Source organism: Mytilus edulis, chromosome 9, assembly GCF_963676685.1.
Source record: "Mytilus edulis chromosome 9, xbMytEdul2.2, whole genome shotgun sequence".
Classification (NCBI taxonomy): Eukaryota; Metazoa; Mollusca; class Bivalvia; order Mytilida; family Mytilidae; genus Mytilus; species Mytilus edulis.
Genome location: NC_092352.1, coordinates 56809954 through 56823720, shown reverse-complemented (window position 1 = coordinate 56823720; position 13767 = coordinate 56809954). Strand labels below are relative to the sequence as shown.

Below are 13767 nucleotides of genomic sequence, written 5' to 3'. Positions count from 1 at the left end.
AAGCATACCACTACATAAGTTCCTTATTTTATACTAATGTTGAAAGGTTACTGAGAATAGAAATTTATGAGATTTTCAAATATATTTATGAGTATGATCAGAGACATATAATATGTCTCTGGTATGATATATAGTACTTATCATCGGACTGTTGGTGTTTTGGTTTTTTTAACGTCTACGCACTTCTGTCTTGTCCGCTGTCTCTGTTACTTTTTATATCCAATACAGACGGATCAACAGATTTCTGACAGTAAATTCGTTTTTTAATCTATTGAGACATGAATTTACAATATACCTCATAAAGATAATTTACCTGACAGGAATAATAAAATCATAGACGTAACTCGATATATTCTCAAAATAATCATACTTTTTATCCAGAATTTAGGGTACAATACCGGGATTAGGACGACTTCTTCTAAACAGTCCTCGATAGGTGGCGCTCTATCCGCCTACGTGTTGACGCCATGAATGTGTAGTTGTTGAAATATAATTTGCTTAGACGTTCATTGTAGACAAAAAATAAATAGACAGTACAATGTCTGCCCAAGAACAAATGAGGGCGATGTTGGATGAGCTGATGGGCACAGCAAGAGATGGTATGTTGAAGACTCTAAGGACAAAATCATGCATGAAAACCAGGAAGCAAACAGGATTTGAAAAGCCTTCCGACCCAAGCCATTAAAATTTATTTTCTAAATGTTCATATCATGGTTGTCGGAATACAAAATGTTCAATTTGAGAATTTTAAGAAAACAAGAATTTGTTGCACTGTTTTCGTTTATGAACTTGTGTTTGCAAAAAATCTTGTTTTGCCTTTTGGCGTCCTTGACCTCTTTAATAAGGGGAGATAACTAAAACTTGTTTGAGAAATTTGTATATTGTTATCTTTGTCACATTTTAATTTTTCGGGATAGTAATGATTTTTTAAATGATGAGAAATTAAATTTCAACTTATGTTTGAAGTAAAGAAATTTAATTAATACTTATATATTATAAGTTTGGCTGTCAGATGAATCAAATATGAAATATTATTAAAGTCGGTCTATCTATGATTATGAATTGAAATGTAGTTTGTACCTCTCACTTTATATATGTAGAGTTGTATACATTTCTATGAGTGGTTTGGTATATGTTTTTATTCAAATGCTTTAGTTGTCTGCTTTACAGTAACATTTGTTTTCAGGATTTTTTTAATGTGTAACTGTTTTATACATATTTTTTATTACTTTAAAAGCACGCTAAATATGTATTTACAAATGTATCTAACATAAATATATTTTTTAATTGAGTGATAAGGTAAAGTAAGAGATTTTCAGACTGGAATTTATCTTGTAGTTTGAGATAAAACAGTCATAATTAATAAAAGTTATCAAATATTGCATTTGTTCTCATTTTACATGTTTAAAGAAAATATATTTTGTTTCAAATATTTGCATGTATTTCAAATATTTAAATGGTATGACTCTAATATTTTATGCAAACAGTTACACATTGAAATACAATAAATTCATGGGTTTTAATAATTTGCATCCCTATTTTTCAAGGGACCCCTTTCATATGGTCAGGTGTATTGCAGTCAAATTTGCCAAGGGTTTTAAGGTGATGAAGTCCAAGCCGTGAGTTGAAATTAAATAGCTTTCATTGCAGAGTACTATTTCTATTGTAACTTTGTCTATTTCATGTATTAATAAATTTTCATTCTCATAAATAGCATAAATCAAGTCAATTTATCAAAAGGTAAAATATGTTAGCAGGTAATGTTAGAAAGGTAAATTTATTAACAGGTAATTTTAGGGTAAATTTATAACAGGTAACTTTATAATGTTTAATATGTAAACTTTAACTTTTATTAAGCCAATATTGCATACTGAAATGTATTTGATAATTTCTACACTTAATTAATGAGCATGTTGGCAGCTTTGAGGAATCTTTACTGTTGCAGGTGAGAGGAAAAGGTGTAAAACTAAGAAAAAAGCATGCCACTGACAGATGATAAAAGGATCGCAGTGTGTATAATATGTAAAGTACAAACAATCTAATGTTTGAAAATACTGTCAAAAGATTTGGTTTATGTTAATGTTTCAAGATTATGACCAGAAGTTGTGATCAAACATGCTTTTAGAACAGTAAAAATGATAATAGGACAGAGTTTACCCTTTGTTTCTAAAACTTGATTTTGAAAAATTTCTGTGTTCATAAATTTGTCAAAAAGGAAAAATTTGAATGATAAGTACAAATTTAACTTGGAGAAACATAAGGAACAACTAAACTCTGCTACTTTGAAAACTTAATTACTTTGATTAAATGTATAGTTTACTTTAATATTCTGATGTGGTATTGTAAAAAACACATGAATCCTTTGTACAACATTTTTGTACAATATATGAATAAGTTTTTTTAATCGAGAACAAGGATATTGGATGTCACCAGTAAAACTGTAAGTACTTGTATGGTTCATAAATGTTTTTAAATAAATAAATCTTAACATATCAATTATTTTCAATTTATTGCAAGAGCAGATATGTTGTGTGTATTTTTAAAAGCCAAATCTTTTGACAGAAATATAGATAAAAGTACATGTCGCAATCTATGATATTCTAAATTGTTTTCTATATTGAAGTACTGCAAAATTTGGTAACAAAAAAAACATTAGAACTAATAGTTTGCAACTTGTAATGCTTAATTATCATAGTAATGTATAACAGTTGGCATAATGATATTTTTAGACACAACACAAGGAACTAATGTTTTGGCTTCTGAAATGTAAAAAGAATGTGTACACTTAATGTACATAATGGCACCTCTTTTCTGAAAACCAGTCAATTTGGAAAACAAAGATTTGATTCCTTTACAAAGATTTTTGTTATTTGTAAAATACAAAAGATTTCATTCAGTCATTATGCGAACTGATTATAAAATGGGCAAAATATCAAGGTGTAAAATTTGTTGAATTTTCTAAGTTTCTAACATGTTTGTCGAATCATATAATTTCTAGGAGATCGATCCAGATACAAAGTGAAGTTTGACGATCCTCGGGTATGTAAGAGTTTCCTGCTAAGCTGCTGTCCACACGATATTCTTTCTAGCACGGTAAGTGATTGTATATAATGGAAAAACATGACATGGAAATTGGTACGTACATCCCACATAAAGTTTGATAGGGTTTCCTTAGCCATGTTAGCTACATGTAGAACACATTTTTTTTTTATTTGGAAAAACATGTTTACAATGTTTTTTCAATTGGTTTTGACAATTGATAAATGTATATACAATTTTATTGAGGCAATGTATCATCCCTATTTTCCCTATTAAAAGAGCAAGTAAATGTGTGGTTAATTAGTAAATACTGATTGGAATAATTACAAAAGAGGTGCAAATTTTCAGTAAGAAGATATCAGAGGAACCAAAGTACATGCAGACATCTTTGAGATATTATTTATATAAATACAGACATATGCTTGAATCAAGACAAATTCATTGTGCTATTCTAAGTTTCAAAACAGTTAGGCTAAGTAAAATATCTCTACACAATATAGCTTTTTAAAAGTTGTCATCAATTACAAGATCTTTCCATGTTTCTGATAAAAAAAAAAACATCTTTAGAACAGACATTTGGGTATAAAGGAATTAGTTTAAATTTAACATTGAATTTTGAAGGTTTAAGAATCATGGAAGGAAAATTAAATAAAAGGTTAAAAATGAAGATGTTGTTTGATTTGTGAATAACTGTTATTCTGTTTACAGAGAATGGACTTGGGTGAATGTCCAAAGATCCACGACTTAGCACTCAGGGCTGATTATGACCAAGCCTCAAGAGGAAAAGATTATTACTATGATATTGATGTAAGTATGATCGCATACATAGTCACCCATCTCACAAAAAGGATGTGTTATAAAAATAAGAAGATGTGGTATGATTGTCAAGGAGAATACTCTCCATGGACCAAATGAAATAGAAGTCAACTATAGGTCACTGTAATGTCTTTAACAACAGGCAAAACCAAAACCGCATAGTAAGCTGTAAAAGACCCAGAAATGACAAATGTAAAACTATTGAAATGAGAAAAGTAACTGTCTTTGAAAGTGAAAGTCAGAATGTTTTATGAAGATGTTTTAATATTATGGATATGCATAACAGGAGGTGAAGGGTAAACAACCCTAAGGCCAAATAAAAAAGTATGTGTGGTTCCAGTTACATCTGAAAAAAGTAGGTAGGTAGGGATTATTTTTTTTTATGTTTTTTTTTACATTGAGTCTATTGGAGCAACATTCTGACTTTAACAGTGCTTAATGAAAAATGACAATAAAATCTTTAGGGTAGGCTATTTTTAAGCCAAAAAAGTAGGGACGGTAGGGTTACTGGAACCACACATATATTTTTATTTGGCCTAATACATCAGCCAAAAAACATCTAGAGGTGGACATGCAGTCAATAAAAAACTTTCTAGGTGAATTTAAGCATACTCATTATCATATGATAAATTACATAAAGATTTTTGGCTGTTGGCTGTTTTGGAAAAGTGGTGGTCCAAAGGTTTTGGCCACCAAAATCAATCAAAGGACCAACCAACTGGAGGTATTTCACAATAGAAATGCTAGTGAGGACCAGCATGGTCAAAATAGATTTTGATTATTTAAAAACTTGAAGACATAATTATATTCCTTTCAACTGTTTAGTGTTGTTACAATAGCATATTTTGTTTTGTCTTTTTACAGGCTATGGAACATCTCCAGAGTTTCATTGCAGATTGTGACAGAAAAACAGAATTAGCCAAAAGAAGATTGAAAGAAACACAGGAAGAACTCAGTGAAGAAGCTAATACAAAGGTAAGATAAATATTAAGAAGATGAGGTATAATTGTTAATGAGGTAACTATCAACAAGAGATAAAAATGACATAAAAATTAACAACTATTGTTCACAATACCCATACAGCCTTCAACAATGAGTAAAACCCATACCACATAGTCAGCTAGAAAAGGCATGAAATAACAAATGTAAAACAATAATCCTAATGGCCTAATTTATGTACAATCTAGAGAATAAAAACCACAATGATATAAAGCAACAAATAACAACCGCTGAATTGCAGGCTTCTGACCTGGGATAGGCACATATAGACTGTGGCGTTGTGAAACGTGAAAGTTGGCACCAAATCCTCTTCATAGACTGGGTAAAAATACAACATATGAACAAACTATGAAAACCAAAATCAATGTTCTGTACTAGTCTACATTTGGTCCTTACAAGAAACTAAATGTACATTTGCGAAGTTGATGGCATGGAATATATACACCATCCAGACTGCTATTGTCAACAAACATTTATCTCGAGTAATTAAAATTGAGAAATGAAATGGGGAATGTGTCAAAGCGACAACAACCCGACCATAGAGCAGACAACAGCAGAAGGTCACCAATGGCTCTTCAATGTAGCGAGAAACTCCCGCACTCGTAGGGGTCCTTCAGCTGGCCCCTTAAGAAATATGTATACAAGACTAACAAAGGCCAGATGCTCCTGACTTGGGACAGTCACAAAATTGCGGCGGGGTTAAACATGTTTATGAGATCTCAACCCTCCCCCTACACCTCTAGCCAATGTAGAAAAGTAAACGCATAACAATACACACATTAAATTCAGTTCAAGAGAAGTCTGAGGCCGATGTTGAATTGAATTGTAAGTTATTTTATTAAAATATGGAAGAACAAAAAAAAGAGATCTATAAAATTTTGTGGAAAAACAGTTTTTGTTGTCAAAATATTCAAGATAAATCAGTTAATTGGTTAGTTATGTCCTGATTGGTACTGTAATCTGGGAGAACTTGATTTAATTATTTATTATTTTTGCTTTGAACTAGTATTCAGGAACTGTGAGTACTCTTATATTGGTGCTTTGTTTCTGTTGATTTTATGTTAGTTTTTTTGTGCCTTGTTCCAATATTTTGAGTTCAGCCAATTGCTACTGATATTTAGTTTGTTATGTGCTGTTACACTACTGTCCCAGGTTAGGTTCAGGTTAAGTCATCACAAACATGTTTAACCATTCTTTTTGTGCCTGTTTCAAGTCAGGAAGGAGCCTGTAGTTCAGTGGTTGTTGGTTGATGTCTGCAATCATTGCCCTTCATAAATTGTTATGTAAACTATATATCTTTAATACCAAAATTTATATAAACTTTATATAAATTTTGGTATTAAAGTTAAAACTATACTATAGGTAAACATTTGATTACATCAACTAGCATGGTATTTGTCTTCAGTTGCTTTGCAAAAGAAAGAGTAAGTTAGCTTCATTCAATTTTAAGCATAAAATCAAAAATATAATTATAAGTGGTTTTTTTTTTGGCTTGCAAATTTCTAATATATGAAATGCTGGTGATTATAAAATTCTACCAACAAATATGTTAAATTATATAGGAGAACTGTTCAATTTAATTAGATGTATAACTACAATTTCAGGCTGAAATTATCCACCAGCTAGGAGAATCGATGGGAACCTTACTGGCCAAGGCAGAAGGATTAGGACAAGACGGTGAAGTAGAAGAATCCATGAATTATATGGACCAAGTGGAAGATTTAAAAAGAAAGAAAGCTCTTGCAGAGGTTAATTTAAAAAAAAATAATAAAAAAAGGAAGAATGTTTGGTAACTTAGAAAATTTTAAAAGATGAAATTTCTGTTTCATATTATTTAGGGTTAAGTGTCTGTTGAATGTCAGTAATTAATAAGAGTGAAATTGAAAAGAGTTGCTACTCTTTTCTTTACTGTTTGGATTGATATATCATAAAAATGGACAGCAATCATAATAACTTTATAAAGTGGAATAGGTGTGTTTGATTAAAAATAAAAAATTACAAATTTATGTATAATATCAAGGGGTCATCCATAATTGTCAACAATTTTTCAATGTGTACAAAACGTACACTTGGGGGAGGGGGTTAAAAATCAACATTTTTACCATACGCTTTCTTTATTTTCCGGAATTTATTTCATTTCCGTAGGGAAAGTCGATGTATTAAATTGAGAATTGGCTTGGGTGTGTTTCTCTTCTTATTTCTTCTTTATTATTTGCACTTGATGATATTTATTTGGATATCATAATTGTCTTCACTCCAGATTGAACGATTAAAAGATCAAATCATATGAAAACTAAATCTTTCAAACATGTGAACTAGTAAAATTATTTAAACAAAAAGTTTGCAAGTATTTCTCAGTCCCCCTGATTGTCAATTTCACCTGTTTTATTATATATCGTTATCGTTTTACTCTGTTTAATAAACAAAATCAATGGAAACACTAAAATATTTGAATGTTTTGATTTTGACAAGATGCCATTTTGTGAAAAGATTTTAAACTGGTCCTTCGATTAATTTCCTTGTAATGCATTCCAAAATAGTAAACCGGAAGTAAACTTATTTTTCTTAATATAGGCCTCCTTCAATTAGGAGCACCTCCATATGAAGTTGAACCTTAACTTAAAAAATATCCAATATATGTACACATTACAGTATATATACATAAACAATAATAGAGCCATGAATGGCATATTTACAGGGACCATTTACATAGAAATACAGGCGGGAAATTTAAAAATTTAAAATGTTTTATATTAAAACATTACACTTTTATTGATTGCTGTCTTGAGCTCTGATTCCATCAACAACTGTCAGTCCATACTTTACCAATGCAATATAACCATGCATTTCCCTTTCTTTGATTCTTAGCATAATTTATGTGCCCTTTTGTTAATCTTTTGCATGCTCTAGGTACCCTTTTTTCATTGGAGTTACCATTCCCATTGTGTGATAGCCTGATAGGGGAAACACTAATCTTTGTACTCTTTATCCTGACAAAACACAAGCATCACAGATAGATGTCATCAAATAAAACAGTCAGATATGTTTTTGTTTTTTTTTTCCAATGCAAATTTCTATATTAAACTAAAATATAATAGACAGGATCTTCTTTTTATTAAGAATGATTGATTCTTCTCTTGAAATCTGAAAATGGTTGATGTACACTTTTTGAGGGAGGGTGGGGGGTTTGAAAAACGTATATTTTGTACACTTTGGAAAATGGTTGACAATTACGGATGACCCCTAAGGTATTAAGAAAAAGAAAAATACATGAAGAAATTTGTGAAATTATGTATGTTAAATCTTATTTATTGAAATATATGGTTTATACATAAATTTGACTATTAAAAATCATGCATCATTCTAAAAAAGATATCAGCTACATGTATACTCTCAATAAATACTTTGATATAATGCAATTTGTTCAATGTATATTTAAAAATGAATGCCTATTACTTCATACTTAAAAAAGTCAATTTAACTTCTTTCTTATTTTCAGACTGAATTTAGAAATTCTATGCCTGCTTCGAGTTACCAACAACAGAAATTACGGGTCTGTGAAGTATGCTCAGCTTACCTTGGTATCCATGACAACGACAGACGTTTAGCTGATCATTTTGGGGGGAAACTACATTTAGGGTTCATAACCATTAGAGATAAATTAGAGGATTTAAAGGTAAATAAACAGCATTGTTTTATTCAATTTAGAAAAAAACAAATTCATTAATTTCAGTGAATTTATACTTAAGAATTGAATGCGTCTTTTTGTACATTCATTGGGGTGTTTAAAAGGTTGACCGAAGAACATTTTGTATGAAGTGCGGAAAAAATATGGCACAGTCAACGCTTTTACAACCCTATGAAATTACAAAAAGAAGCATTCAATACTTATAACTACATTTTTTGTAGCTATGATAATGAAAACATGATTTTTATCAAGTTTTTCTATAATTTACCTGTGCACTTTATTAGGGGACCTCATGTCATCTTCATTGTGTGATGAAGTTAATTTCAGAAGGACACAAAATTGCTGATAGCCAAATTAAAATAACAGTATCATAATGAAACATACATCTAATGTAATTTTTTGTACTTGACAACTAACTTTAAACAAATATATCAAGCTCCTTAGAAATTGATTTACAGGTTTACTCTTGTGAGTTCATTGGTAACACCTTTTTGTCATGTTTCTTCTCCGCAATTAATAATCAGTGCATCTTGCTACTAGGTTATGAATTTCATATAGGTATGCTATGTTTTGTAACATTTTCAGACTCTCACTTGCCTACTTCCTGTTTGCTCCATACATGTATGCTTCTCACATTGATAAACACAAATACAAATTTGTGTATTTTATTATATGAGAGGGGGAAAACGGTGCATTTATAATTTAAAATATGAGGTGTAGAAATACAAAGAATTTGTTTTCACACATTGACACATGGGGATCACATTTGTGAGTTGTTCTCAACATGAACAAAATATTTGTCAAAGTACACAGGGCAACCAACCATCAGTCTATCAGTTCTGTAGTATTGCTGTGTCATAGTCCATGTCACAATTTCTTATTCTGCAATATCTTGAAATCAAAGATTGAGGACAGATTTTTCTACAGGACATGAATGTGTTAACTTGCTATTCTTATTTTTGATCTGTGTGATTTGGGTGTTTTCCGATGCCAAAACATGGGCATTGACATTTCTACTTTAAATCTCATATCATATTCTTTCACTTAAAATCTGTGATAGGTCAAGTTGAAATAAAAATTGTAAGAGGACTGTAAATAAAAATGTGTCATATCTTTAAAATATAGAAATTTTTTAATGAATATTGTTTCTAAAGAAAAGTTTTTAACTATTTTTTATATTTATAGAAAAGTGTGGCAGACAGAAGAGCACAGAGAGAAAAAGAAAGAGAAGAACAGAAATTAAAACGTGAAGAGAGAGAAAAAGAGGAAGATGAAAAACGGGAAAAAAATCCAAGTCGGAGTAGAAGTCGTTCTCGGGGTGATAGTCGAGACAGACGCAGGAGATCAAGAAGTAGAGATAGAAGGTTAGGGTTATTGCAGTTCATGCTTATTGCTCTTTTAGTATGTCTAAGGAAATGTTTAAAAAAAAATTACAGCTGTATTCATTGAGTGTGAAGTTGAGTGTGAAACCAAAGGTAATATCTTTAGTTAGCTGGCTTGTTAGCTGAACCGTGAAGTCATTGTTAGGTCAGGTGAACTACCCTCCTTTAAGAAAAGACTAGTCCAGCAGATTACCAATCTATCTGTCTAATGGACTAGGCTACTTTGAAAGGAGGGTAGTAAACCTGACATAATAATGACTTCACGGTTCAGCTAACAAACAACCTTACCAAAGATTTTACCCTTGGCTACACACTCAATGAAATTGGCTGTAAGTGCTTTTCAAATATCAGTTATAATGAAAAATTTATTAAAACGTACTGTAGATTCATTATTATTCGTTGGATACCATTTTCCGTGGATTTTGTGGGTACAGGTGAACTACGAAGTCAAATGTTAATCGAACTACAAATTTTCTATCGGCTTTGTAGACAGAAGTCGGCAAAACCACAAAAATGCAAGTTTTCCTCAATCCACAAATTGATACCCATGAAAATAAATGAATCCACAGTATATAGTAAATTTTATAACATTCAAGTTTTAGATATCAAAATAACCTTTTTAACACTTAATAAAATACAAAATTATCCAGAGTGAGCTGTGTGTAAAAAGATTTAAACAGGAAGTTTTGTTTTGGTATCTTTTTTGTGTACAGGAGTTTTACATAGGTAATGATTGTTTTGGGCCGAATTATTTGACATAATGATATGTAGGTAGACTACTGTAAATTCAGATATTATTGGGTGCATTTATTATTGCGATTTTGTCATTTTAGACTTAAATGCGATTTTTGAGAAAAAATCCTGTTTAATTCATACAAAATATTTCAAAATGTGAATTTAAATTATTGCTAATACATCTCTGTCGCATTTTTCGCAATATAAAAACCTTGCAATAATTTCTGAATTTACAGTAATTAGAAGATTTCAAAAAATACAATTGGCATGTGTCTGTACAAGTAACAAGAAAGGGATATTAGATAATTCAAACACAGAAAAATCAAACTGAAACTAACATGTAAATTAGAACTCTGCATTTCTGGTGACCTTCTGCTGTTGTCTTCTCTATTGTTGGGTTGTTGTCTCTTTAACACATTCCCCATTTCCATTCTCAATTTTATTTCAAAAGGAAATATTTAATTTTGATCTATTAATTAGCTTGACAAACTTTTCTGTTTATAAAATATATTTTAGATTTATATCTTGAAAATTTGTTATAGGTCCAGATCACGGTCAAGAAAGAAGAAGACAAGACATACATCCAGATCTAGGTCAAGGGAAAGACGCAGGAAGAAGCATAGGTATGTCTTCAGCAGCATAACCGTGTCATAAGAGTTACATGAATATTCATTGTTTTCATTAACATTTACATATAGGTACATAATGTTCTTCATAACCAGTTTACAAAATGTCATTATGGAAAAATCTATGCATCAATGAAAATAAAATGAAATGATTTCATATTAGAAAATAATAGTTACATTTGAACAGTTCATTTTTGACTATTTGCCTAAAAATTGCAGATAACAACTTTCAAATACTGTAAATTTAGAAATCATTGTTATAATTGTGATGTTGAGAAAAATTCTGTTTAGTTCATATAAAACATTTCAAAATGCGTGTTTAAATTAATGCGATTACAACCACGTCTCATTTTTGCAAAAATAAAAACGTCGCAATAATTTCTGAATTTACAGTATGAAAACACATGGAGACAATAGCTGCAAATACATTTCAGAAAAATCAACGTTTACAATCCAATTTAATTTTTGTGCGACGATTTTAAAGGTGGTTTATTTTATGATGATCTGATGATCGTGTTATGGTTCACTTTTTTATTGTAAGAAATTGATTTAGGAGGGAACAAATGTTTAATATGTAAGTGTTTTCCCTACCACAGGCGTTCCAGATCAAGATCTCGTAGATCTAGAAGTCGGTCAAGAAGTAGATCTAGAAGGTCACGGTCAAGATCTCACAAACGCAAAAGATCTAAGAGATCAAGAAGTAGATCAGGGTCTAGAAGTAAAAGTGTTAAAGAAGAAGCTAGAAATGGTTCACACTCTCCAGTACCGCCAGTCGCAGCGCCACCTCCGCCTGTTGAAGGGTAGGTGTAGAAATAAAACAAACATTCACTAGATTCATAGTCATAATATGAATTGAATTTTTTTCAATAAGCTTTATTACTTTTAACAGTTTTTTGCGGCTAAGAAAGTATCAAAGTATAAAATTTAACCTGGAAGTAATGGTGGAATATATTTCTGAAATGGTGACTAGCCCAGCAAGAAGTGCAAAAAAAATAAGTGTTAAATTACTGTGGATTCATTATTATTCATGGAATACCAATTTTGTAGATATTTGTAAACTACATATTCACATTTTCTCTTGGTTTGTTCTCAATATTTTGCAAAACCACGAAATCAAATATCCACAAAAAATAATAAGTTTGTTCTATCCACGAAAAAATTAGTATCTACCATAATTTATGAATCTACAGAAGGTCTTTTCTAAACTTCATCATAATGTCTTTATCTATTTCAGAGTGGAAGAAAAGCCAAGTGGTGAATAGAAACATTAGACACTTCATTGACATTTTTAACCTGATCATGTGCTATGTTGACATTACATGTGTTTGTTGACATTATCATGTGCTATATTGACATTATCATGTGATTGTTGATTTGGAAAAAAAACTCATATCATTCTTAACTCTTGTTTTAATGTATCTTTAATACCATTAGAGATAATTTAATGAATTTGTCCTTAGTTTATAATGTTGTTGACCTTGAGTTGCATATATTGAGTGAGAAAATTATCTCAAAGATTTATAAAAAATGCTGTAAAAGTGCAGCAACTTACTGCATTTAGGAACTTTATATAGATGAAACAAAGGTCTAAAAACATGTGTAACTAAATGCTATGTCAAATGTATTTCAGATCAGTCAAAAATTGTTTGTAAACATTGTTTATGTAAACAGAACTGATTTAATTACGATCTGTCAGAATTCATTGGAGTTGTCAGTATTTGTTACAAATTTTAGGCAAAATACAAAATTGAAATTGATTTTTCAATCTTTTATGGATACTCTTAATGGACTTTTAAGAGTACTTCTGATATGCCTACTGATTGGCTATTGAAGAAATTATTTTTTATTTGTTATTCAACAATTATGCTAATTTCTTGTTATTGTAACATTTTTCTAAATGAAGCACATTTGCAGTTAAAATGAATTCCATTTTATTTATATAAATGGCTTGACATGTGAATAACTTGCATTGCAGATTAACCCTAAAAATGGTCACATCACTTTAAAAAAAATAGAGAGAATTATGTTTCAGTTATAATTTTCTTGTCCATATTTGATTATAGAAATTGATTTTATATTTGTATGTAGTAATTGATGGTTTTTTCATGGTGATTAATAATGTACTTTTTAAAAAATCTTGAATCCCAGAAAAAAACATTTTGAAGTTTTTATTTACTGAAGTGATTGTTGTTCAAATGATCTGAATGTTACTGCATACTTTTAACTTGCAAGATTTGGTATACATGATATGAATAAACCATTTTAAATTGTTTTCTCATTTGATATATAAGTAACATTAACAGAAACAACTTTGTCTGCACCAGATGTGCATTTCTACAATAGATGTCTCTTTAGTGTTTGGATATAGTTATAAAAGGTACCAGGGTTATAATTATACCCCACTCAACTAAGTTGCCGAGGGTATAATGTTTGTGACCAGTCTGTCTGTCTGTCCGTCCATCCATCAGTCAGTCCTGTTTCT

General features: G+C 30.5%; 1 protein-coding gene across 3 annotated transcripts; it reads left to right on the top strand.

Moving 5' to 3' along the window:
• Positions 1-417: 417 nt before the first annotated feature.
• Positions 418-13556, top strand: LOC139488617 (putative RNA-binding protein Luc7-like 1). Of its 3 annotated transcripts, XM_071274347.1 has the most exons (12): positions 441-599; positions 1548-1619; positions 1946-2009; positions 2999-3093; positions 3748-3846; positions 4720-4830; positions 6459-6602; positions 8354-8530; positions 9728-9906; positions 11202-11282; positions 11882-12085; positions 12520-13556. In XM_071274347.1, the coding sequence occupies exons 5-12, from the start codon at positions 3751-3753 to the stop codon at positions 12545-12547; spliced, it is 1020 nt and encodes a 339-aa protein (XP_071130448.1). In that variant the 5' UTR covers positions 441-599; positions 1548-1619; positions 1946-2009; positions 2999-3093; positions 3748-3750; the 3' UTR covers positions 12548-13556. The 3 variants fall into 3 exon arrangements, with proteins under 3 accessions (XP_071130445.1, XP_071130446.1, XP_071130448.1); XM_071274345.1 differs by lacking the exon at positions 1946-2009 and having other exon boundaries at positions 426-599; XM_071274344.1 differs by lacking the exons at positions 1548-1619; positions 1946-2009 and having other exon boundaries at positions 418-599.
• Positions 13557-13767: the final 211 nt, after the last annotated feature.

Coding starts and splice junctions, on each gene's coding strand:
- LOC139488617 (XM_071274344.1), top strand. CDS start 539: ATGTCTGCCCAAGAACAAATGAGGGCGATGTTGGATGAGCTGATGGGC. Junction 3,094..3,747: donor ACGATATTCTTTCTAGCACG/GTAAGTGATTGT, acceptor TTCTGTTTACAG/AGAATGGACTTGGGTGAATG. Junction 3,847..4,719: donor ATTATTACTATGATATTGAT/GTAAGTATGATC, acceptor GTCTTTTTACAG/GCTATGGAACATCTCCAGAG.